At 37.8% G+C, this 26,664-nt stretch overlaps 1 protein-coding gene across 1 annotated transcript; it reads right to left on the bottom strand.

Annotated features, from left to right (window-relative positions):
• Positions 1–177: 177 nt before the first annotated feature.
• KIAA1257 (KIAA1257 ortholog) lies at positions 178–24,722 on the bottom strand. Its single transcript, XM_026046124.1, has 17 exons — positions 24,449–24,722; positions 23,371–23,567; positions 22,592–22,799; positions 21,324–21,455; positions 19,159–19,240; positions 17,894–18,054; positions 15,680–15,835; positions 14,038–14,222; positions 11,728–12,602; positions 9,775–9,969; positions 8,769–9,078; positions 7,447–7,611; positions 5,842–6,054; positions 4,612–4,750; positions 3,429–3,610; positions 959–1,140; positions 178–473 (listed from the first exon to the last, which is right to left on the bottom strand). Exons 1-17 carry the CDS (start codon positions 24,720–24,722, stop codon positions 239–241), a joined length of 3,891 nt encoding a protein of 1,296 aa, XP_025901909.1. The 3' UTR covers positions 178–238.
• Between the last annotated feature and the right edge of the window lie 1,942 nt (positions 24,723–26,664).

The following is a 26,664-nucleotide window of genomic DNA, read 5'->3' as shown; positions in this document are numbered from 1 at the left end:
TGACAGCTACACATTTTTTTTCTATTCTCTTGCTAAATAATCCCCACGTTAACCTTTTATCTTAGCTAACCTTTTGCCTAAATAACCTCAGTATCATTCAGTGACAAGGTCAACAGTTAAGCAACTGTTCCTAGCCCTTGCTAAATAATCCCCACGTTAACCTTTTATCTTAGCTAACCTTTTGCCTAAATAACCTCAGTATCATTCAGTGACAAGGTCAACAGTTAAGCAACTGTTCCTAGCCCTTTAGGAAGTGTTCACTGGCCAGATCGTGGTAGGAAGACAGTAATTGTAGGTCATAGGTAACAGATGTTACCACTCCTCTGTTGTTCTTGAGATTACCTGCATCCAGAGTAACTGTTGGCTCCATATCATTCTGGAGAGGGTCCTGCTGTTGTGCAAGGATACTAGAGCGACCTCCTTGTGCTGATGGTTTTCTCTTGTAAATGAATGAATGGTTATAGCAAAGCAGTCTGGAACAAAGATGTATTTAGCTGTATCTTTGTAAAAATAATCTTTTCTAAGAGTGTTGCAATTTTTCATTGAATCAAAGATGAAGCACTCAATCTGTAAAAATTATTACAGATTCTGGCCTAAAAACACCAAGGAGTATTTGGTCCAGTGTAAAGCCTGGGACACTGTTGAAATGCCAGCATCTCCTAACTTAAACATGCATCAATGCCAAGAGAAATATTTACAAATGACGAATCCTGCTCCTTCAGGCTGGAGTTTGGCTTTCAGTAGGATTCCTGCTGAGAATGCCCAAGCCTTTTGTCCTAACTAGTTTCCTTGGAATACAGTCTAATACTATGTTGCTAATTATCAGCCAAGTTATTTATTATCGACCTAGTTATTACAACTTTATTTACTGTAGAGTTTCATAGGCATTATCTAAAATGATTTGGCATTCTTTAGCATCCTCCTTAGACAGTTAGCTATTTAGGTTAGGTTCTCTTACTTGAAGTCTGTGCCTTTGAGTTTTTCAAACTTCTCCCGTTCTCTGCTCTGGTAGGGGATTATGTTCTTGGTGCACTTCAAGCTGCGGTGGTCACTGAAGCAGGGTACAAAGCCACACGTGATGCTCTTCCTCTTTCCCTGCATATCATGGGGCCTGTCCAGCACCGCCAGGGCTGGGATAGGCTGGGCAAGAGAACAGAAAGCACAATCAGGCAGTGGGTGTCAGCTCTGCTTAAAAACAAGCAGAATGGCTTCCTATGCAGTAAAGGTACGTGAAGTGCTCCTGAGCTAACACATGAGCTGATCTAAGTTGTCTAAGTAGACGCAGTTCCTGGACATGAGACATTACTGCAGTAAGAGYTGGGCTGAGATGACACATTGCTAGCTAAGGGATCAAACTCTGTCTTAAACATAAGGTTCTGGGCAAGGACAGATGAACAGAGACTCTCCCCACCTGTCCCCTTAGGACCACAGACTTTACTCTTTTACGTGTTTCCCACATTAACTGCTGCTGCTAACAAAGTGCAACGGGTAAAGGAAGGGCAAAAGCAGCAAGAATCTAATTTGACACAGGAATAACAAGCCTGTACAGCAAACAAATAAATTCTGTGCCTGGAAATATGCTGTTCCCTAAGCCCAAACACAAGGAATGTGAAACAGGGAACAGCTGCTGAAGCACCTGAGTGACAGTGTTGTGACAACACCGAGCCCTCCAAAGAGGACGTGCCCTAACACAGTGCTCTACAGGAACCGTAGTCAAGCTGCCGGTAGGTGGAATTCCTTACTGTATGGCGCAGAGGCCTTGGTATTTACTTAATAACCATCTCTGAGCTGCTGCAGCAAAGGGGAAAAAAAAAAAAAATACAGCGGTCAGTGGTCCAAGATGCCAAACGGGGGGGGGGAGGCGGGGGTGGCAAAGGAGCATCAGACCACATGGATAACAAGACAATGACACTAAATCAGTTAATGGAGCTGAGATACTATTCCCTTCTTCGGAAAATGATCTTAAATAAAAAGTAAGTAGAAAATAGTGATGCTACAATAAAGTGCGCTGCTTGTTTAGCTTTACTGTATCTAGCTTGGGAAAATTCTGTGTTCCTTCAACAACCCATATTACCCAGAAAGGGAACTTTTCTGTTACTGTCACAGGAAAAACACTGTAACTAAACATGAAGAGCAACACTGGAAAAGGAGAAATGACAAAATACAGCATCATTCCACTCCCCACAAAGGACAAAACATGACACATATCTTTCTTCCAACATATACACCCAGAAAGTTATTGCACATAACCCCTCCCTTATAAAGGGATGGCTTTATAAAACAGTAGCTAATTCTGCAAAACAAGCCCTGAAAAACAGCTTCCAAAAAACAAACAAACAAATAAACAAAACCCTTATCTCAGCGCTCAAATCCAATTGCCATTAGCAGACGGACAGTTCAAGTTGCGTATTATGTAATTAAAATAATTATTTATATTTAACCTAGCAAAAGAGGCTTTTCACTGAAATTATAGAAAACAGGCAAATCACTGGCCAAGATGGGGAACTTGCACAGTTTCAACAGTCAGCTCAACAAGAAGGGAAAGCACAGAGTACTCTGCTCACAGCCTGCCACAGCAAGTAAACAACTCTAGGCAGGCTGCTGCTGCGTGGCTATCTAACACAAGTATTAATGCTCATCCTATTAAAAAGAGGCAGAGAGCGGTAGTTAGCCTAAAGGGCTGAACACTGCTTCTGTATTAACATTCTCCTTGTTCCGCTGTTTGTTTTTTCTTGCACAGCTGCAGAAACAGAGAGCTTCATTCCCTTTGATCAGCTTCAAAAGCATGCTCAATGTTTGGGTCATTCATTTAAATGCAAGCACAGTCTCTGGTTCTGTAGACAAAAGATCAGTTAGGTGCAGGCCACCCATATAGCGTTTCATATTAATGAGCACAAATCCTTTAGTCTTGCAAGTGTGGGGGTGTCTGCGTGGGATTTTACACTGGCAAGCTGAAGTGCCGTGCTCAGAAAGACTATACAGCACTATGGTAATCAAGAGCGCACATGGTGAGACTCTTGGTATCTAGTCAATAGATGTGGCTTGGTCTTTGAATTTCATTACAGGACATTAGAATTTCACTGAATAGTTGCTAAGCCAGCTGCTCAACAATCATTTTTCGTTTCTCACCCACTGTGCACTGACAGGCAAGTTATCTGAGCAAAACTGTTCGCCCTTCCGCCATTATCGCTGACTATTAAAGCAGAGAGTAATAAAAAACACATATTTAGTGCCGTGAGTTTTTTTTTTTTTAAGTTTTGTCACATGTAGTTGACCACTGTTGTTAGTATCAAGTTTAGCAAATATTTTTTTTTCTTAAAAAAAATAGTTAAATTAATAAGACTAATAAATTTCTGCATACCACAAGAAGCAGGACAGCAGTTGCTGATTACAGGCAGGTGCCAGGGTAAGAACCCCAGGCAAGTTACCTTTAAAATGAGGCCTGGCTTCCTGAGCGAGAACTTCAGCGGTTTGTCTTTCAGAAGTCCTTGGAGTTTCTGCAGCTGAAAACTGGCTCCTGGCCCACGTGAGCGCAGCTCAGCTGCCGGCGAGCACCGATGAACTTTCAGCTTGGTGTCATCAAACACAGGCTGCAGAACTGACATATTGTCTTCAGGAGGCCACAGGTACATGGAAAACATGGGAAAGTTTGGATGTTTCAATAAGGATGTTAAAAGCCTGCTATTAGAATGAACAACTTTTCTAACAAGGAATCAGCTAGAACAAAAGTTACAGGTTTTAGAATAAAGGCTGGTGCCCCAGAACAAAGACACTCACTGTACTGTAGGCTCCATAAAACGAACATGAAAGTGAAATTAATTCTGTCTATTTCAAAAGCAGTCTTCCTGAGAGGCAGTAGAGGAGACCTGCACTAAATGTGTGTTGCAGGTCATGGGGTAATATGCCAGCCCAAAAGGTGTAGAAGCTAAAAGATTCTAGCAAGAACAATAAAGCCATCACTCCCGGCTCATAAGCATTCCAGTGAATTTCAAACAGTTGGAGAGCATTGGGGCGTGAGTAACACACAGCAAAGCTTTCAGAATAGATTCTTATAATTAAACTTCAACATAACTTTGCCTTTTATCTTGCTGTATAGGTGGGAATATGAGGCACACTGACCACCTCACCAGCTAAGATTAGCTGAGAAGGAGGCACCACAGGCTGCTGTGACAGAGCCTGCAGATTCAATCTCTTCTTAGCTCTCCTCTGGACTTATTTTCTGGAATTGCTTACAGTTTGCAAGGTCAATTTTTTCTGACCTGATGAAACAAAATGATTTTTCACCAATCCTTACTAAAAAAAAAAAAAAAAAAGACAGCTAACAGAGTCAGCTTTAGAGAAGAACAAACCAAGAAAGATATATATACCCTACCCTCATACTTAACTATAAAGGATCTAAGGCTAAGAACTTGCATAATGGTCGGGCACAATATGGCTGAGATCTTAACAACAAAGATCTGTTAGCGTGAAACAATTTTGATGTCTGTGGAGCCCCTTGCTAAACCTCTGTGCACTCATATCCCTTGATGCAGAACTGAACAAGCTTCCAGCCTGTATGTCAGAGCTTCAATATAAAACAGTGCCATTAGCAAATTAAGAGAGCCCCATTACCTCGCTGCAGGTCTGTGGTCGTGAGTGGCTCAGGCGGTTTCTTGTAAAGATCAAAATCAATGTGTCGCTCGTCCCAACCCCATCTGTCTCGTGACAGAACTGGCTCCATGTTACCAAACAGAACATTCTCCTGCCATTGCTATAAGACAATTGAATCCCTTTAAGAAATCAAGCTAACATCACCAGAGAAGAGTCACAAGAAACACAGCAGCTAGACTTTCAGGTGGAATGGGAAAAGATTTCAGAAGAGGGATTAGATCCTACTATTACAGCAGTTACTTCATTGCACAAGCCGATATCACTGTAAATTGCCTTTCAACTTGTTACAACTGAGTCACCTGAGTAAGAACAAAAATCCATTATATGCACAAGCATCTGATACTCTATGACTTGGACAATAGCTCATCTAATATTTAGAGTATATTTCAAAAATAGCTAGCAGAGAATTCTCCAATTTCATATTTCTGTCACATTTCTCTGCAGCAATACAAGCAGATTGATACGCTTTCTGAGGTTTCTGCTAAGCTTGCAGGTACACAGGGATCATCACTTTTCATATAACTCCGTGTCCATGTCTTCCTCTGCAAAGGGAGCTTTGAGATGTATCCAGAAACTAGCTAGCTATTTCTTATGCTCTTACTAGAAGGAAGTCACACTGCAAAATTGTTCTGGCTGTACAGAATTTTTAAACCAGTGACAGCTAAACATGATACTAAGCATAAAATTAGGGTGCAATGCTTTTATAAAGAAAAAGCTTTTTCTCGTACTTCTAAAAATACAATGGTTGTATTAAAATATTTGGGCCACAAGCACAGGTGTGCTGAAGAAGTAGATATGAGGGGAAAAAAAATGTGCATTTGAAACATGGCAGAAATATTCACCATCATAGAACACGATATTATGATTTTTCTGCTGTTACCCTCCACTTTTACGTGTAAAGCACAGTATACTGCATTAATATCTGTTAATACTCTATATGGCAAATATATTTTCTATACATGTGATCAAGCTAGAATTTGTGCATCCAAACAAAAGTGTGTTGCCTAGCTGAGCTAAGGTCTAATATACTTAAAATGAAAGTACAGATGTCAGCTGCAGAAGAGCTACCTATGCTGTCCTCTCCAAGAGAGATCGCCACAGGTAAAAGCCACCTGCCTCTTTCAAAGTCTCCTAAAATTTGTTTTGGATAGTAGATAACACTAGTATTTACTCAATTAAGTTTTATGTTACCTCATGTAACTCCTTCACACGTGCCTCATCAGGCATTTGAGGGTGCAAGTTGCTTTCAATACTGCTCTTAAAACCAGGAAAAACAAATCCATCTCCTGACTGCCACATACTTTTGGATTTTGCCAAGTACTCTTTATAAGCAGCAACCAGATCTACTGGATCAAACATAGCTGATAGATATTCATGGCAATAAGTGAACCTCTTCTTTGGTTTCTACAAAACAAAAAAACAAAAGGTTTCTTTTTTGTTATATGAAGTCCTTGTTTCCTGGAAGAGGCTCATAGAACCTTGAAAAATAACCAAAGTTATAGAGTCACTACCAGTTTTCTAATTATGGCCACGGGCAATCATAATTCAGATCAAAATTAGAAAAATCACCACAAATTACACAAAAAATATTTTAAAACTTATTTCTTTTATGATCTAACTATGGATTTAATGACAACTGCTAGAATGCAATCTCTGTAAAATAATCACAGAAGACAAATACTTTTAATATTGTATCCATTTGCTCACAAAAACTACAGATCATACCATGCTCATGGTACAGCATGAAGAGCTATGACAAAGCTACAATAATCTCCACTAGTCAGCCGTTTAGGTTAACCCTCTTTTGAACCATCCCAGATGGTTGTCAAAAAATATATAAAACAAAACCAAAAAATCATAATAAAAACTTACACCAATTCCTTCCAGAATTTATCATTTAGCAGGCAAGACTGATAATTTTATCATCGTGATAATATTTTAATCATCATCATCATCATTTTAATCATTTAATCATCATGATTAAAAACAACAGAATGCTGGGTAAACTGAACTTGGAAATTACATAATGTATATACAAATCTCTCAAGACATGATCTCTTATTCTCACAACAGTTAAGAATTTCCAAAGCACAGAATTCATCTAACTTTCATTACGGTTCTGTCAAATCTGGCTGTATATTTTTACTACATTCAATGTGGATCTTGTCAATGCACACAGTTCACCTCACTGCAAAGTAGAGGGCTACATTTGATCAGATCAATGCTCTCGAGGTTCCATTTACTATCTATATTGCAGACACCTAAACTCTGAAAGTCAAATTTTCAACCAGGACAACACTCCTATAAACTTGGCTTTATGCAGCTGTTGACAACAACTTACATGATGTTCAATAATACATAAAGACAGGCCTTAAGTCCATGTGTATAATGAAATATTATCATCATAAAAACTAAATTATAACACAAACCTTGAAGAAAAAAGCTGAGTTTCATCAAATATCTTTCTAAATCAACCTATGCTGACATTGCTATTATTCATATTCTCCCGTTTGTAAAATGTGTGGGACTCATAACTGGAAGTGAGCTGCTAGGTTACCAACTCCACACTCACATGGGAATTCAAGTCACTGAGACAAAACAATTTGACTATAATGAATGGCATTGGGGCAGAATTTAACACAGCAAGTAACAGTACCTCTGACTCAGAAATCTTTTTGGATACCTCAGCCTGTATATTAATGAGAAAGGCATAATGTAAACCAAATTAAGCTCAACTCTCTCTTTTCACATTATGTGTGGCAAGCCACAATCTTCCAGTCATTTGTCCCAATTCACCTTTGTCATTTCCTGGCGAAGATGCTTCTTTGCAAGTTCTGCAGAATTCAGGCCCTGTGAACTGTAGTTATAAACAGATTTGCCATCAGCAGGAAAAATCCTGAAGGTTTCAAACTTGGGGTGTTTTACCTTTCCTTTGAGTTGTCTTACGGTGTCAATGTTGGCCTGAAAAGAGGGATTACATATCAGCTTTGCCTGACTTTGAATTCACAATACTATGATAAAATTATGATCAAGCAACTGATTCTATATGCACTGAAAAAAAAAAAAAAAAAGAGCTGTTCCTAAAGGGCCATTATACTTCCACAGGAAAAATAAACAAAACAAACCAACCAAACAAAACCCACCCACCCACCCACAAACCTCTACAGCTCTTTACAAACACAAATGATACTTTTTCTATGTTAATATGCTTTTTGCTATGTAACAGCATATTAATAAAATGCTTCACAAAAATACTTTAATCTGCAGCAAAAAAACAGTGCTGTTTCTGTTTCACAGTGATTCATCATTTCATCCCTGCATTTGACATTCTTCAACATTAACAGCAGTACACTGGAGATGTACACTCAGATGTACACAATCAGATGTAACTCCTGCTTAGAGATCTAAATAGCCTTCCTGCAGGGATGCTGCTGAACTGGTCTTCTTCAAGGAAATAAGACTGATCTTCTCATTTCTAAGACTGTTAACACTCCAGCAAATACAATGGCATAGGAAATAATATGTAACATCATTTAACTCTTTAAATTTCTCTGCTAGCACACTGCAACTAAACACTCACTCTCTTTGCGTGGACGTAAGATCATCACTCTAGACAGTGTTTACAGTAATCTGACTTTGAATGCAGACTTTGGCACAACAGATAATTACTGCAAGAGAGTAATTACTGCAAGAGAGTGACACAAGGAAAGAGGAAGTCATTTCCTTGTAGTGACACTGAGGGTTTCCTCTGTTTTCACATGGCTGTAGACATTTTGCCTCCCCTCAGGGATGTGAAGCCTGAATGACATATTAAACCAGAACAGCAGGGAAGTTATAGAAAAGAAAGTGAAAAAGAAAGATAGCAATAAATTATTTTAAATAAATAGCCTTATTCATGCAGTGTCTCCTCTCTTTACTTGTAGGCACTACGATTTTCCCCCGCAAGAAGCAATTACTTTTATCACTTTTATTGCAAAATAAAGTTACCATATGCATTTTGATAATTTTTGAATGATAAACTCATTCATGAGTGCCTCGCTGAAGTCCAGCAAGTCATTATTCCAGGAGCAGGAGGTGCAGCCACCAGGCTTGCCTCATGCACAGCACATACTACTCACCACAATATGGTTTCTCTCAGAGGATATTTTGCCTTCTATTTCTTTCTTCCACTGCACATACTTTTCATTGTGGTTATCTAATGTAGAATATACTGCCTGTTTCACTCGGCTAACTCTTTGTGGTATTGTAAAAGAATCAGAGGAAAACGGGACTAATGAAGGTTTCTGAGTGAACAGATCCTTTTTAGTTAATGGAATTCCAAACTCTTGACTCAAGATTGTGATCATTTCTGCTGAGGGCAACAAATCCTCATGAATAACATCCCTCAACCTTTTACTGTGACAGAGGTAACTGAGCCTAAAAACAGACATCAATATTTATTAGTGTAGAAAGACTTAGCTCCAATCCAATCTTTAAAGTCATTAAAGGTATTACAGTAGAAAATCTTGTATGATCTTAAATATCTGTTTATTAAGAGATTCAGGTTCAGTTCACGCACACTGATATTTAGTAGGGACAAAGAAGTTGAACAAAACTCCAAAAGAAAAAGTCGGGAGCAGGAAGGAGATTCTCCCTCACCCTCTTCCTTTCCCTAGTTGCATTAGGAAAACTGCTTGCTATATTTCCCTGCTTGGTTCACATGTCTTTTTGGATCTATCAAATTCTATCAAGCTTACTTCTTACCTCATTCTGCACCACCTCTAAGAACAGCGCATGGAATTAAATACTTCACAGCTGATGCTTCTGACATGAGTATTTGCATTCTTTTCAGCTATTTTCTGATATTGTACTATCTTATTGATAACATCACTCCTCTCTTCACAAATTATGACCTCTTCACACAAAAAAACTGAGCTCACTAATACTGTTACTGCTACATCTGTAAAGTATGTTTTTCTCTCTTAGCATATCTCATTCAAAATCTGAACTACCCATTAGGCCCACAGATTGCTTTTGTCAGGAAAAATATAGCCAAGATGATTCGTTTTTATAGCAAATATTCATTGAACTTTAATGATATTTAATTTTTTAATTTCTTAAGTATGAATCCAGAAAATGCCCTACCTGGACAAGGCCTGGAAACATGCCTGAGGAACCATACCTCTGACATAAAGCAGTGGCTGTTTCGTTATAGTGAAGAGGGGCTTACAGAGGCGGAAGTGATACAGCACAGCTTCCAGATCTAGGTACAGGCGCTGACGGAAAGACAGTTGTGAATTATACAGTATTTCCAATTGTCCATCTCCCGGTCTGTAAGTTCTGTAACACAGCACCGTAACAACAAGGTAATAGCAATCAGCCCCTAACTCAGGTCTCCTCAAGGCTACAAAATAATTATAATCTCTTACCAGACTGCCTTGCTTGTATCATTTAAATTGAACCTTTTAATGGCTTCCATCCAGCAGGAGTCTTTTAAAAATTATGATTATGGACAAATTAAAAAGACATTATCCAAACCCTCACACCATGATTAATATGAATGCATCTTTCTTTTAAACTACATGGTAATCTTACCACAATTTCATCAGTTTCATCAGCATTGTGCTCTATAAAAACTTTATTAACTATAAAAATGTTTTAGAAATATTTCTACTACAAATATCAAAATTCATGTTGCAGCAGTTAAGCGTAACTCCAATTTAGGTAACATTCACACTGACAAGATAACTTTTCACAAATAATTTCAGAATTTCAGCGAAGAGATGCACATTAAAAAAAATAAAAAATGGAAAACAGGAAAGCTATAACCATGTAGCACAATGTTGAGAAGAAAAACAATTTTTAAAAATTAAATATAAATGAAATTCGACGGACACATTAAATGAAAATTGAGGGACACATCCACCACAAATCCTAAGGATTATGTAAATGAAAAAGAAAAATTATAAACGATGTGTTACTTCCCTCTGAAATAAATATGCCACTCAGTGAAACGTGCATAGGTTTCAGCTTATAATACAAAATTCCTATCTGCTGGCATTTCCTAACAAGTTACCTAACACTAAGCTGCAAAATTCCGATACACTTAAGCAGTAGAGTGTTACTGTGCTATTTCAGTTTTATTGACATGGCTGTATTGTGAATATTGCCCAAAGACTCGGGTTTGTCAAAAGCTCCTTTGAAAATTGAAATTAGTTTAACACTGCTAAGTTGATTCTGAACTCTTAATAACCATCATTTACTTGTGGAAATAATGCATACAAAAACAAATCTAATCTCAATTTTTTTTTTTTTTGCTCTCACACTCCCTTTGCACAGGGAGTTGTTGATGAGCTCATGTGCACAAAAGTGCACTTCTCAGACTACATTGTGTTCCTTTAATTAATTAATCTTTCTTTTCTCCGTAGGGGCAAGGGCTCTTGTTGCTCCCAAAGGTTAAGAAGGATGTATATGTGTGTACCTGCATATTGTTCTTAACATTTTGTATGATAATTATAGTTAAGTTTTTCTGCAGTATCTTCCAAACAATCTGCTTTTATGAATGTTCCAGAATCCTCTCTTTCTTCAAAGCTTCCTGTCCAATGGACTTTGATCAGTGGACCAATGACTACAGCAAATTTTGAGTGATAAAAATAGCTTTAATTTTCATGAAAAGGGCAACCAAACTAACCTACAAAAGTCTCCTGTCTTAGATCATTCAAATTAAATTGAACTTTGCATCATTTGTCTGCAGAGTCATGCATAGGAAAACCATGGAACAAAAAAAGAGTTTATTACTATTATTACTTAGAATTATCTGATTATAGCCTTTTCCACAAACTGGCTTAGCAAAGGAAGTACACACTGGAATTCCGCTCATTTTAAATTTACATGGGTGAATGTGAAAACGACAGGATGACTATTCATCAAACTTTGATGGAGGCACTGGGGGTCAGTCTCTAAAACTGCATTGAAAGTTTTGACTATGTATGCGACCATATAGTTTTGTATAGAAAGAATGGAGAAGGTCCAAGTCAGGTCAAAATATCTCAATCCAGGAAGTAACTARTAAAAATGAACTAATAAAAACTCTCTTACCTTTCGAAGTGTCTATCCCAGAGTCTCTTGATTGCTTTGTCTTTGAATCCCTCCAAGACAAAGAGATGAACTGCTCCATCCAGCACATGAAAACCAGTAATGATATCCAGCTCAGGAAATTCCTTAAGCGTGGTTTTCATTTTTAAGGTAGCCAGAGCCATCTGGATTAATGGCATAGGATAACAGTCCAGCTGGAGGGCTTCTGCATTGATTGCGGTAATCTCTTCCACCAAATCATGTAATAATGATACATTGTTATAGTCAAAAACATAGATTATGCAGCCATATGGGTAATTTGTGACTTCAGCTTGCAGTCCCAATGGTACAGCTATTTCCACTCTTACTTTCAAAAGGGAGTCTGACTCTAGATAATGCCCCATAGGCATTAGAGAAAAACTATCACCAGATCCTACTATTCTCTCATTTTTATCCTCCTCCTTGCAGGCAGSTACATTTGGAACTGAGCAGCTATGAATTGGTGCACTGATATTCAGGCACTTTTTGCCCAACAATAGATCAGCAAGACTGACTTTAGCTATCCCATGCGGATGCCATGGTTTCTTCTCTGCAGATGAGTTACAGACTGTGGATTTGCAAGCAAGAAGGCTTACCTCGCCCACCTTTTCATCAGCTAGATCCTCCCCAAACAAACACGGTTTCCTTGTGTCATTTGCCATGTTTCTATCACGGTCATGAACTTCAACCTCTATAGGTGGACCTCTAAGACAGGCTTGTAATTCTTCGGGTTTCATCATCCCTGTTAGAAGCACGTTAGCATCCTTAAAGTAGACATGAGTTCCATGGATTTGTCCATGAGTTTGATGAACTGGAAAGTTGTGAAATTTGTACTTGCAGTAAGTGGGAACACACATTTTCTAAAAAACAAAAAATGAGTGGAAATTGTTATATCTAGTATCAACTTTTCTCTTTTCCTCTTAATCTTTATGTTTGTACAGCCTTTTCTAGCACAAATATATTGGAGGGTGTGCTTCAAGGCACAAACTATGCCCTTCAAGGCACCAAAGACACCACTTTATGTGCCTGGATCCTAGTATCAGGAATTTATTGTCCTCTGCATTTGCCAAATCTCAACTTTGCTGACTTTCCATATATAACTCCACACTCCTCCTTTCTCCATTCAGAAAGAAGCAAGCAGAAGCACTGCAGTGAGGCTAGACCTTTCTTGTTGCTCTCTCTATATTAACCTGTACAAGACTCAGGGCCTAGAATAAATGTCTATAGCTAAAAGTTTGTAAATGATCTCCATTTAGCCGTTTGTTTATGAATGTAGGGAAAGAACTGGGAGTTTTTTTCCACAATGTTTCTGTTGTGGTTCCGCAGCTATCTATCAGCATTATGACAACATGTGGGAATGGAAACTACATTAAAACTTTCTGGAATGTCTTAAAACTTCCTAATTTGCAACCATTATTCCATAGAGTATTACATTTGGCAAGGGAAATTTAGTCAAAACTTCTATGATCACTCTCCAGATGACATTTGGCATATTTTGCTTCCATCGTTTATTATTATCGTTTATTATACTGATAGTATTTTTCCAGTTACCTTTCATAAATGCTCAAATCAATTTGACCACACTTAACTATTTAAGTTTTTTAAAGGTTTTTGACATAAGTCTATTATATTATTTTCACAACAAAAACAAGCAAACTCCCTCCATACCCCTAGTATTACGGACCAAGCTAATATACCACATAATTCTCTTATAATTCCACCTGAAGTAGGAAACTACAAAACAGCTCCCAAAATGTTTTTACAAGATGACATCTCTCAACATTTACAAAGGCCATGAGAGCCTTATGCAAAACCAAAAGTCTTGGGCTATCTTCACCAATAAAAATTATTCTTTTTATGTACAGCATTTTTAGTGAAGTGAAACATTTGCCATTTTTAAGCTACATAATATTTTTCCCAAACAGGAAAAGAGGTTGTTCTATTGAGAAAATCAACAGATTTATCAACAGATCTATCAACAGATCTATTTAACAGATCTATCAACAAATTGCTTCAAACAGGATAGCGTTAGAGATGATTTAGCTTCCCTGCCTGATCTACTGCTTTGAAATCAAAATATGATTACTAAATATAAACCACAACCCCTAGAAAAGACAAGAATTATTGTTTTGGTGTCAATGCTTATGATCCAAAGGCACCACTCTTTTGGAGGAAATATGTTAGACTTGACATATAATAAACAAAGCTCCCTTTAAACCATGCTAATGTTTGAATCAAAGTTATTTCACAGTAAGAGGGGGAATTCTTCAGAAAGAGAACAGTGGTACAAGTTACCTGCAGCACTTCTATTGGTACAGGTGTATTTGGGAGGCAGGTAGCTGAACGGATTTTTATAACAAGTGGATTCAATTCATGTCTTTGTCTTTCAGATAGAAGAGGTGTTGCTACAGTGAAACTCATATAGGCATCTAAAACTTTAGGATTATTTTCTTCCAGTCGACTGATCACAGACTTTTCCCCTTTTTAAACATACAAGATCAAATACTGTTATATAAGCAGTTCCATCAAGGTAGAAGTATATGATTCTATCAATTAAAAATTTCCTTTGGACTGTATTAAATGAAGCAAAAGTATACTTTTAACTGCTTGAAGTATTATCTTTTATGAGGAAGAAATAATAACCCCTAAATGGTGACAACCATTCCCATGACTAGCTGCTGAAAACACACAGAAATATATTTTTTCTAAAGATGCAAACATACATGTCACACAAACCAAAAATTTAAATCAGTTCAGAATTTTTTCATCAAAATCAAACCTTTAGATTAAAAAAGTTAAGAAAGTTGTTCAGTGGGCTTCACCATTCTCTATTTTAACCTGTCAGATTTACTTCCCTCTTTGGTTTTCCTGGGTCCAGAAGTATCTTAACTGTAAAGCCTATGGTATCGGAAATCTAGGTCAAATAGTCAAATTCTAAATACTGTTGCTATGCCAAACATTTTTTAAGGTGCAATTCTCATGCCATCATTTGTTTAATGTCAGATAGGCTGCAAATACTACAGAAATGCTAAGGCTGTTAGTGGAGAATACTTTATGAGAATTACCAAAACACAAAATTACATCTGTGACAGCTCTACCTAAATAGTGCAATCTCATTTACTGCACATTACTCAACCAGCATCTTCCCCAAACTCTGTTCAGAGCTATATTAACTTAATATCCTATGCAAGTGAAATACAAAAAAAAAAAAAAAAAAAAAAAAAAAAAAAAAAAAAAAAAAAAAAAAGACTATTAAGATAAATATCTGTGAAAGCACATTCCTAACAATGCGAACATGAGGAAGGAAAAAAAAAAAAAAATTTTTGCCAGCCTCTCCAAGTGCTGAAGTATTTGCTGCAATGTAAATAATGTGCTGTGAAATATTAAGTAGAATGACTGTATCTATATCCCTTTCTGCTTATTTCAGAAGTTGAGAATTACCTTCTCCCTGTCAGAACATATTTCTTAGTGATAGAGGATGGCTTAAAATAAAAAGAAACTAAGAGGAATTAATCCAATAGATGTTGTTGGAAAAAATAAATAGATTTTTTTGGAGAAAAAAAAAAGGCAGCAGAATAAAACAGCAACAGAATAAAAAGGCATATTTAACTCACTGCACACCAAAATGGAACAACATGATGATTAATAATGAATGTTAATCTTGTCACAGGGAAGTCCAACACATTCTGAGTAAAACAAACAGGATACAAGAACACCCAGAACCCAGAAGTCAGCCTCCTCCAGATGAACACCAAATCCCACTGATATCCCAAACTATTTTCTATTTTAATCAGCCAGCTTTTAGCTAGAGCATGAAGTTCCCTAGAGATATTTATATACAGATTCCACCAGACATACTCTGAAGTGTGGGGGCTTCAGAGATACACAATATTCTAGCATACCTTTCCCTCCCATCCCCTTTCTTAAAGAATAATACCTGCAAGGAGAGGCATGAGATCCAGCTGCAGTGAAGCAATGCCATATTTCTTTGCCATAGCCAGGAACACGGCTTGCGTGTTAACAAGGTTTACAAAGGTCAACAATCTTTTGTTGCCTGCAGCAGTTATTTTTCTGGGATCAAAACTTCCTTCCCCTATTAACGGAGGATAGGGTTAGACTGAGTAGGAAGCAGGAACTACATTCCTTCAATTTATCAGAGAAATAATTTAGTATTTATTGCAACTCATAGATGGCACAACTTGGCACTGTCCTTGGAAGGAGGCTTCAACCATCTGTTTTAATACAAGCTTAGGCAAATATTTCAGTATGCTCAAGTCTTCATTGCACAGTCTTGCACCTAGTCTTGCACACTGCACCTAGAGCATTACATGCTCCAGGTATCCCTGCTCAAGCAGGGAGGTTGGACTAGATGATCTCTAGAGGTCCCTTCCAACCTTAACCATTCTGTGATTCTGCRTCTACCCTAAATATACCATCTCTACTTTACAAGGAAGAGAAATTTGCAACAGATGGAATTACCAAAACTAAGTTTATCTTTGACAATTGTTCCTTTGCATATATGTGCTAAGACATAAATAATATTCTTATTGATATGACGGCCTTCTATTTCTCCAGAAAATTGTGTGTTGTAACTTTTCAAATCAGAAATACTGTACTTCTTTCTCTTCACAATGATACCATGGAAATAAACGCAATCATTTTTGTAATTTACTCATTTGTTGAGTCTGTTCTCTTTCCTCTTCTTAAATTCTTTTCCTCAGACCTAGTCTTTGCTCAACCTTAAAAGCTGAAATAGTCCCAGTCTCACCCTTTAAGTTCCAAGTTCAGGGCTCTGCCCAACCACTTAACAAACGAAGTAAGGTGTTTCAGCACAAATAGCTACAATTTGGCTAATCTATAGCAAGCGAACACGCAACTTAAAAAATAAAAGAACTGCAGAAATACTAGTACTACTAGTCCAGTCTGTAATAAAAGAAATGGCAGAATGGTGTAAAGATAAATAAAAGGAAAAAAAAAGAGGAATTCAATATGTTATTACTGGAGATTTTTCATTAAGTAAGAGTAGCAATGAGACAAGAAATATTTGCAGTATAAAAATTAACCATGGGGGAAAAACAATTCCAACTGCTTTAACTGTGAAGGAAATAGTGGGTGGAAGTTGAGATGTGTGTAGCTGATCATGCATATCACAGGTATTCAGAGTCATAGGACAGAAAGGTTTAGCCAGAGATGTAAAATAAACCAGACAGATGAGGTTCAGGGTTAAGCTCTTTAAACCCTGCGATGCAACTTGAGCTGCCTTCACCATCTTTCTGCATAGGAGAAGGCTCTGAAATGCCTCCCTATTTGTGTGTGTGCTCTACAGTGCTTTTCTTAAAACTCGTCCAAAGGTCACTTCATGAAAGCAAGATCTTGCCACACTGGATAGCAACAGAAAACATTTGTCAAGTAAAGTTTTTGCTGACATTACTGGTGCACTCAACTTGACGGAACCACCCTACAACCAAACATTTTCATTGGCGCCAAATGATGCTCATTATTAAACTAAAGTACTTTTCAGAGTATGTCCTGCAACCTTACGATGTCATGCCGATTTCTGTATGTTAAAGTGCATTATTTAAAATACGGAATTTAACACATGCTGTAGTGCCCATTGTTGCAGTTGTCATTGTCTCTTATCTTTCAGGAGCACTTAGTCAATAAGCTATGGAAGACAGAGCAAAAGATCGCAGTTGGGCTGTGGTTTCCATGTAACAGTATGAATGCACTGGAAATGAAATGGACTGTAAAACCTTGCCTCTTGTGACAAGAAAGAGGTAAGTGATATGAGACAACAGTGGTGTAACAATTTCAGTATTAGAATTGTTGTTTTAGCTCTGATGTTACTTTTTATATCTTTTATTAAAGTCCCTTGCTATTTTTTCCACTCTCAGAGCACTTCAGATGGTAAGATAGGGCTATTACAATCCTAGCTTCACTCTACTAGCTAAGAAAGCTGTGGTACATGAAATTCACTTAACTACAGAAGAAACACAGAAAGCTCATGGCAGATCTGAAACTAAGATACTGGTCCCATAACGCTTACTTCTTCATAACCTTCATCTCTTTATTAAAAAAAAACAAAAAACACATAAACAGAATTCCTCATCTACCTTTTAAAATTTCAACTATAATTCCATTCTAAACTCACCACTTGTAGTAACTGTCTGGTCTTCTGGATATGTCAGACTTCCCAAGTTATCTTTTGTCTTCTCATTTTTTTCTGAAGTTGCATTATCCAGAGGACCAGCAACTATCTTCTGCTTCACAAGTGGGACTTCATTCAGTAATCTATTTTTAGCAAACGGCATGCTTCAAAAACATTAAGAAAATTTTAACATATTTAAGAAACACAGAATAAATAAACAACATATTAAAAATAAACTTTGTTTTCAAATGGCTATTTTTTCCTCTTCTTAAAATTACTTCAAAGTAAATCCTATTTCAAATATTGGATTAGTATCAACAGAATACATAATCACACACTACATCTTCTCCATCACTTTTGCATAATTACTAGATGTTAACACAAAATGCTTAGGTGTTCATTTAAACAAATGGACACTTGTACATTGCTCCCTATATATGCAGAATACCATAGGTCTCTGATGCACTATTAAAAAAAGTCACACAAGATTTCACTGCATCTTAAAATTCCTGAATAAAGGATTTCTTTATCATGGCTTCTCTACAATGCTATATTGCATTTGGATGGCAGTAGCACAAAACACATCACAGTAAAATTGTTTCACTTGTGAAGATCACACTCAACTCTGAAGATTCCTCACAAATACTAAGCATACCCTTCTTAAGGGGAGGGTGACACTTGGATTACAGAATTTTAAATGCAGTTGCAAAGAAGTACTATGTCAAGAAAATTTTTAGTCAGAAGTCTTCACTCCTAATCATGCTTTCAAATTAGCCCATACTGCATCCAAACATTTTTTTCCTGATGATATTTACACAGGTAACTTGCTTTGGAAGAAGCTGATGTTTCTATCAGCTTAACTTAAATCAGAGAGTAATTTGACCAAAGCAGATTCCTAGTTACAGAGCTGATTCCATGATTTTAGATGCCAGCAAAGCTTGTTCTGCCATTAACTCTTACTGCTGAAACTATCTTCAACCTTTTCAAAGAGAAGAGGTATCAGGAGCTGCTAAAAGCTCATACTTCTGCCACTTCTTAACATTCTCACTTGACCAAATAGCAGTAGAAGTCATAATTTTTATGGTATCTTAATACTTTTGCTCCTCCACCATAATCAGTAGACTTGAGTGCAAAAAGTACTACTGCAGAAAAGTTAGCCACTTGTGAAATCACCATAAAATTCAAACATGGTTTAAAAAAAAAAATATTGAAAACTAATTGTATTTGCAATATATGAATATTTCCAAAACCAAATGCAACATTCTTACCTCATTGTATGCGAGTCTTCTGTCCTTGAAGGATGTGGTAAGCCATAACTAAATGTAGGTGATCCATTCGGGCAAGTTTTTTCTGTTGGAATAAATTTGTTTTTGTGTTGGTTATTAAGTATACCCATAAATCAACAATTCTCAAAAGACGAGCTAACTGTCCCTTAACCTCTAGGAAAACATGAGTGAGAAGAGCTTTATGTAAGTTGTATTTATACAACATTACATGCTTTTGTGATGTGTATAAAAAAGTGTATAAGTTTCCAGATGCTTGTTTAGTCTTATATAAAATGCCAGCAACAGCGTATGCTACATTTAACTGGCTTTTAGAATCATTTACTGATATGAAAACAGTTAAAGATTTGTGTCCTAGTTCATTTTAATTGAATCAGCATTTGGTTTCCTAACATGCCAATAGCACATACAGCTAGGCCCCACTTGCAATAGTTTATCTTTATTTTAAGGGCAGATGAAAGAGAGAGACATTCAGGCATTCCTTTCTTCCTTAATACAGAAGTGGTTACAATTTAAGCAAAATGTAGGCATTTTTACTTTCATCTAAAGCTGAAAGCTAGGTTCTTGTCCTTCACTTCTTTGAACAGACTATCTCCTTTTGCAGTTCAGTATTTGGTCCATTAACCCTGTATGGACCCATCACTAGATGGCACTACTACCAAAATGCAAATATGCACTGTCAGGTCACTGCACCAGGAATTCATCTACTCCCATTTTGGTAAAACAGGTCACTTAAAAAAACAAACAAAAAAGCTGGTGGCTCAGTGCTCCCTATCAAGATGATGTAAATGGTTTTGCATCTGATGCTGAAGTAGGAGAGAAAATGTGTTATTTCCCAAATCCCTAATACTACTTCTTGCAGAAACAAGGATTCTTCTCACAAAATCAGACATTTACAAAGAGATAGACTTTGAGTTCAGCCTTGAATACAAATATATATTACAACACAAACCCCAGGTGATCATAAAGCACATATTTATACAGTCTGTCTGAGGTAGCACACTATATATCACTCATTAAAAGAGTAGTTTAAAACTTGACTTTATCCTAACTATACAATGCAGCTCTTTGCCTTTTTGATCTCTCTTTTGAAATATCCAAACAGCAACCTCAGTGTAATGAAAGAATTGCTGAACTCCTGATGGAGAGAGCTGTAACAGTCACTGTTACAGCATCTTTGTGCTGCCTCAAAATTCATACTTTCTGTAACAACTCTAACACTCTCTCCAGTGTTCTTCCAGTCCAATGTGGAGATGAAAATGAAGGCACAAAAAGAAGATATGCAAAAAAGCTTCCACTAATCTTGGGCTTGGAAGCCCAGCTGGAAAACTAAAGGTCTTGAATTTCAGTGATTAAATTTTCAATTGTTGTTACAAATTTTCTATTATTATGATCTGTGGTCAGGCACAGTAACATGGAACAACAGGCCCTCTAAGGACACATCAGAGGACTCTGTAACTCTCTCTAGCTAAACAGTATCACAGTGCAGGAAAATCCAGAGGCCAGTTCTCCAATCAACAGACTTTAAAAAGGTTCCAAAGGTAACAAAGAAGCTAAAAGCAGTTTTAAGAAGCTGTGGCAACAAATGACACAGCCACTAGGTGGAGAACTGTCCCCCTTTTTTTCCCCAAAAGGATTCTGTTGTTATTTGTGGCAATACTGCAACAGTTTCTCTGCTGGAGTAATACAACATCGAATTACAAAACTTCCTAAAATTAAGATCCCACTAATGTCAGAAATCAAATTTCATACTTCCCATATACTTGTCTTTTGAAGGAAACATGACATGTTGCTACTGGATTTCAGGTATTTACCAATAGCAGAGTAATAGCAAGAATCTGAGATTTTATATTCTAGCTTAATTTCTAGATGTAAATGTGGTAACTTAAAAATGTGAGGGAGCAGAAAATCTAGGTTTTCTGATGTTCTTTCAGAAAMCTTCTATGAACCACATATATCTCTTTTGTGTTCCAATTATATTCTCAAGATATTAAAAACTTATTCCAATCTCAGTCTCCCTGCAATAGCCTGCTCCTTCAGTCGTTTCCTTTGTCCGTTTCCTGCTTCCCTGTTACTTCAGTTTTCAGTTTCATAGTTCTACTTCCTTTGCCTCCCATCAAGCCAGTTCCAGTGCCTTCATACAGATGTACCTTCAGCAGGATGGACTGGAGACTCCTTCTGTGCCCTGGATTCCATCGCTCCTCTAACTTTAGTACAGCTGGGTGTTGGCTGAGTCTCTTCAAAAATTTTTCTTTGTAACAGTACTGTGGATTTTACACCACCTATCAGGGAAAAATAAATAAATAAATAAAAGAAAGCCTTGGTTTAACTTCACTAGGTAGTCTGATTTGGGGTGACCAAAGTTTTCAACAATTATTTTCCCCTGGCTCATGATACTTTTCTTAGTATCTTTAAGTAGCTGCTCAAATATGCTATTCCTGTTAGTCTAGAGATAACTTCAAACTTTGCAGAACCATCTAGGCTAAAATATTCTCTGTGTACTATAAAACAACGTATCTTTGGAGGAAAAACTAGGGGTAGCTGAGACTTGTTGGAACTCCCAGAACACTGGACCTGCACAGGATGCAATCAGTTTTGGCAGCAAGTTGAAAAGGGCATCTCTATGCAGACTCTTCTGAAAGACTGTAACTTCAGGAAGCAAAGCTTTCTCTTGTCTGCCTGTTACTAAAATGTAAGGCAGATATCCATAAAATATTGAAATACAAGCAAGGTTCCATTCCTCAACAACTATTCAGGTACTCAACATACTTTAAAGACAAAAAACAAACACTGTCATAAATTTCCAGCAAATTCCAAAGCTTATTCTATGGACCACTTTCTCCATCACAGCATGCATCACAGCTAATTTAATCCAAAAGAAACCCAAGCCTGTACTAACAAGCACTTCAAATCTTATAACCTCCACAAATCTTTATCCACTGAGATACAAGGGCATTATTTCACTAATAATGTATGTTTATTTTAACAGTAAAATTAATTTTAACAGCAATTGCAGGGATACCCCATGTCCTACAGATTTCATCTCATACTTACTTCTCTGGTACTTTATAAGGACTTAGTTCTCATTTCACACATGTCTCTATATGAGCTGTAACAAGATCCCTATTTTTCTAATTAGATCAATTCAACTAGTAAAAAAAAATCAGTTAGCAAATAACTACCTTTGAAACCACTAACTGTCAACCTACTGTGGCCAAAAATTAGCCATGTTATTTGGGAGGAATGATATTATATATATATATAAGTGTATATATTACACACATATTTATATTACACACTTTTTTTCTACATTATTTTTATATTTTTAATGGGAATGACAAAAGGATGACAAATAATCCTATCAATAATTTACTAACAGGCACAGTCACAATTTCAAGATCATGATGTGTCTGCTTACCAACAGCATCCACTTCCTCTACTTGAGAAGAAAAAGCCTTTGGTTGACTATTTTTAGCTTTTGAAGAAACTTTGTCCTTGGAATCCCAGAGTTTTAAAGTTATTTTGTGATCTCTTAGTTTCATCAGATATTCATTGGTGACATTGATATCAATACTACAGTTCCATGATACCCAGATCTTGTTATTTTCCAACCATGGTGCAATAGTCTATTAAAACAAACATGAAAATCTTCACAGGAACCAATCAGTATTGAAAAACTTATACTCACATGTTGACTACTATCACAACTATTTAATTTCAGATAGTAGAGTGTATGGAAAAAAGCTATCAAGAGCTCTTGAACAACTCCAGGGTTACAAAATTTTACAATCAAGTATTGAAAGGATATTACAATTAGAAGAATCTAACTGGAAAACAATATAATGAGAGCTATCAGGCATAGCTTTTCTTTTTTTGAAAGCAACTGGTTATTATCTACGAGTAAAATGTTGTAGGTTTAATTGTATCAGAAGAAAGCTGTTCTTCTAAATATAACTGTACATTTTTTATTTTTACAAGTATACTGGGACTTACATGAACTAATCTGCACATGTAGATAGCACCTAAGCAATAGTTAAAACTATATATAACTGCAACACTTCACCTTTGAAATTATTTTCCATATACAACTTACTAGACTCCTCATTTTATACATATTTAAGTTATGTATGTATGTCATATATGTTTTATGCATACATACGCACATATGCAACTTTGTTGTTGTTGTTGTGGTTTTACCTTGGAATCAGATTCTGTAAATAGCTTTGCAATCATCCCAAACAACACCAAATCCAGTTTGCCAGGTACAATGTCATCAGGTAGAAGGTAATACTCAATATGATAGTAACGTCGCATTCTTGGAATAGCTCCATGTTTGGGATCTGGAATACTACCTCTTCGCACTTCAGCTGCATCTGATGTCTTTCGCTTGCGTTCTATTGAGAATATTAGAAATACTGGGCAGCATCACAAGCCATCAAAGATGACACTTTCAGGAGAAAAAAATATCACACTTATTCCAATGGTCAAATGGCAATAAGTGTTACTTCATGATAGCAGAAAAAATAACTGTTTGAAGTAAACAACTGCTGAAAGTAAAACTCTTATTCCAGTGCACAAGTCTGCTTTTTTAACTCAAGTTTAACTGCAATAACAGTCCATTACCTTTCTGGAATTTCCCTCATTCTTTCTTTCTGCTGTATGTCTTCTTCCCATCCTGTTAACTCACACGGCCTACACATCCTGTGTACATACATTTATGTGTGTATATGTATATATACACATACACACACATACACACACCCTGTAGCACATACATCCTATTAGCCAGTTAACTTGTACAAAGCAGTTGTCCCMTATCCCTTGGGGAAATGATGATGTCCATTTTTTCTACTGTACACCTGCTGAAGTCCTGATGCCTTCATCCAAAATGCTAAAGGTAGTAATACAACCTTTAGACTACCCCAAATCATAACGAGGCAAGTTGAAAATGAAAAAAAAAAAAAATCATTATTAGGCAGAGACCTAATTAATAAGCACCATCTAAAATCCAGTTGAATACCTGTGATGACTGAAGAGACAGCAGTCAGCAAAAAGGAAAGGTTTTCAGTCACCTGTGACAATCACCAATATTTATAAAAAGCTCCCACGTCCCACTGACATTTCCTGAGTGATCTGTTCGGGAAATTCAAACCAACCTACATCTTTTCTAACATTACCTCCAATAAAGACTCAGGACTCTAACCCAGAATTATTTTAAGAAATAAAGAGAAAAAAAAATTAAAAAGGATTCTTAGGAAAACTATCAGGTACTTACTTGGAACCACTAAAGGGACAGCTAGTGAAACTGCGAATGTGCAGGTGACAGTATGTGAGGCATCAAGTTCCTCTGAACCTTTTTCAGACAGGCAGGGCTGGCTGCTTTCACTTTCTTGGGTCAGACGACCACTACCCTCAAGTTCCTCTAGACTTTCCGATTCAAAAGTGCTTTTAGAGGACATTGTGGCCAAGTCTGTCATCTCTTCTCTATCTCCCTCCTCAATCTCTTCTTCATCTACTGCCTCCGAAGTACCATGATCTTGCTCTGCCATCTTGATGTTTGATCACCAGGCAACCAATAGTAAGACCACACTGCAGGAAGAAAAGCTTGTTTTAGTGTTGCTCTACCAACCTAATAAAAACACTTACCAGAGCCAAAGCAGGAGTTAGGAAGGACAGTATCAGGAGGCATAAACATTCTCATTTCAAGATACTTTCAAACCGTATAACACGTATAGCCAGAGGATTAAATGTAGAGAACAGGTTTACAGAAAGGTTTCCAAGTACAAGGACAAGGTAACTCTATGTCAACATACCTAGCAAAAAAAGGCCCACAAAGCTCCAAAATCAAAAAGGCTAATGTCTTCAGAGGCTACCATCTACCACTTCCTTTTCTTCTTAACTGCACAGAGGAAAGCTGAGTTTGCAGGGGAAAAAACAAACAAACAAACAAAAAGTTCCTCCTTGCCAGCGCCACGTGCAGCACGAGGCCCCGCAGGTGCAGTGGGAGGGAGGGACAACCCGGCCACCTCGCGCAGAAGTGCCTGACCCCGGCGCAGTGCCCTGCACCTGCTGCGGGAGAGGGGCTCCTCGGAGCGCACGGGACGCAGCTCCACCCCCGGGATCGAAGCCGCGTGCGGGCACGGGGACGTGGCCAGAAGCGCCCTGCAGCGCCCTGCTCCCCGAGAGCCCGGTCGCTCGCTCCGCGCCGCCTCCTTCGCAACGGCGTCGCAGCACGCGACAAAGAAGCCCGTCCCTCCGCGCCCCAGAATCCGCGACGCGCGCGCAGGGTCCGCGGCCGGGGCGGGCGCGCGCGCGGCTCAGGCACACGTAGGTGGGCTCTCCAGAGCCAGCCGGGTTAGGCGCTGTGCTGCTCGGGACGTGAGCCGTGCAGCAGCGCCCTGGGGCTAGCGGATTCCATGCACCAGGATTTTTTACAGCTGCAGCTCTGCTTGCCCTGTCGCGTAGCTGTACACGTGAAGCTGGGCTAGGCAGGACAAGCAACACAGAGAGGTGCCCGTGTTTCGGGGCCGCAGCCGGGCCTCCGTCGGCTTCACACACCTGCCTTGGCCACTTCAAGAGAAAAACGATTACTGGAATACCTGAACATTTCGGCACTGATTCCTAAAACAGTGCAAGGATCTCAGGCTTTCACTGGTCACATGTTTACAGCATATTCACGTTTTAAAATACTTTCACTACCTTCTCTCCAGGATTGATATGAAGTGTAAGGTTGCTGTATCTTAGAAGCATGGGTCAATACTTACTTGAAGTAAAGCTAAGCTACAGTGATGCCCTGCACACCTGTGACCGCTCCGGCGCCCACATGGGCCATCCCAGTGCACTCCGCTCATGCCACACAAAACCAAACCAGCACATCAAAATCAGTACGCTGCCTCCCACACGCATTTTATAGAGCACTTCCACCTGAAAATTTAGAAGTAATGCAGTGATCATCTCAGAATAAAAAATATTTGCAGCCTTATTCCTTCTCAAACATTTACAATGTAGTTTTCATTGGACAAATTTGTTGTCTTGAGCACAGATAACAGTTATGATACAGCAGGCAAAAGAATGAGGAAAAGATTATCTACAGATGTCTAATGCCTATGAAAGAGTAATCATTAATATGCAATTATACAGGCAACTAACTAATCACCAAAATACACGTATGCATGTTCATTCTGGTAACTTTAAGAACATTCCTTATTCAGCAGAAAAAATCACAGAATCAGATAGAAATAGCAGGACGTAAGCTTCTCAAAGACAGTAACACAGGATTATCTACACACAGACCACTGAGCATTAAACCATCGTGTGAATTTAGCACATTAGTTACTCTTCACCAACCTCCTTTTCAGAAACCCAGCGTGCTTAAAAACTATCAGTCCTTACTTCCATAACTCACATATTGATTTTCCTGTTCCCTAGACAACAGTGAAACTATTACAAGATCAGTTTAGCAGTTATAAGGCAAATCTTAAGTAAATATTT

This window comes from Nothoprocta perdicaria, unplaced genomic scaffold (assembly GCF_003342845.1).
Source record: "Nothoprocta perdicaria isolate Ctin4 unplaced genomic scaffold, notPer1 scaffold_42, whole genome shotgun sequence".
NCBI lineage: Eukaryota > Metazoa > Chordata > Aves > Tinamiformes > Tinamidae > Nothoprocta > Nothoprocta perdicaria.
Note: the sequence above shows the minus strand (reverse complement) of the source record. Positions and strands in the feature narration are given on the sequence as shown.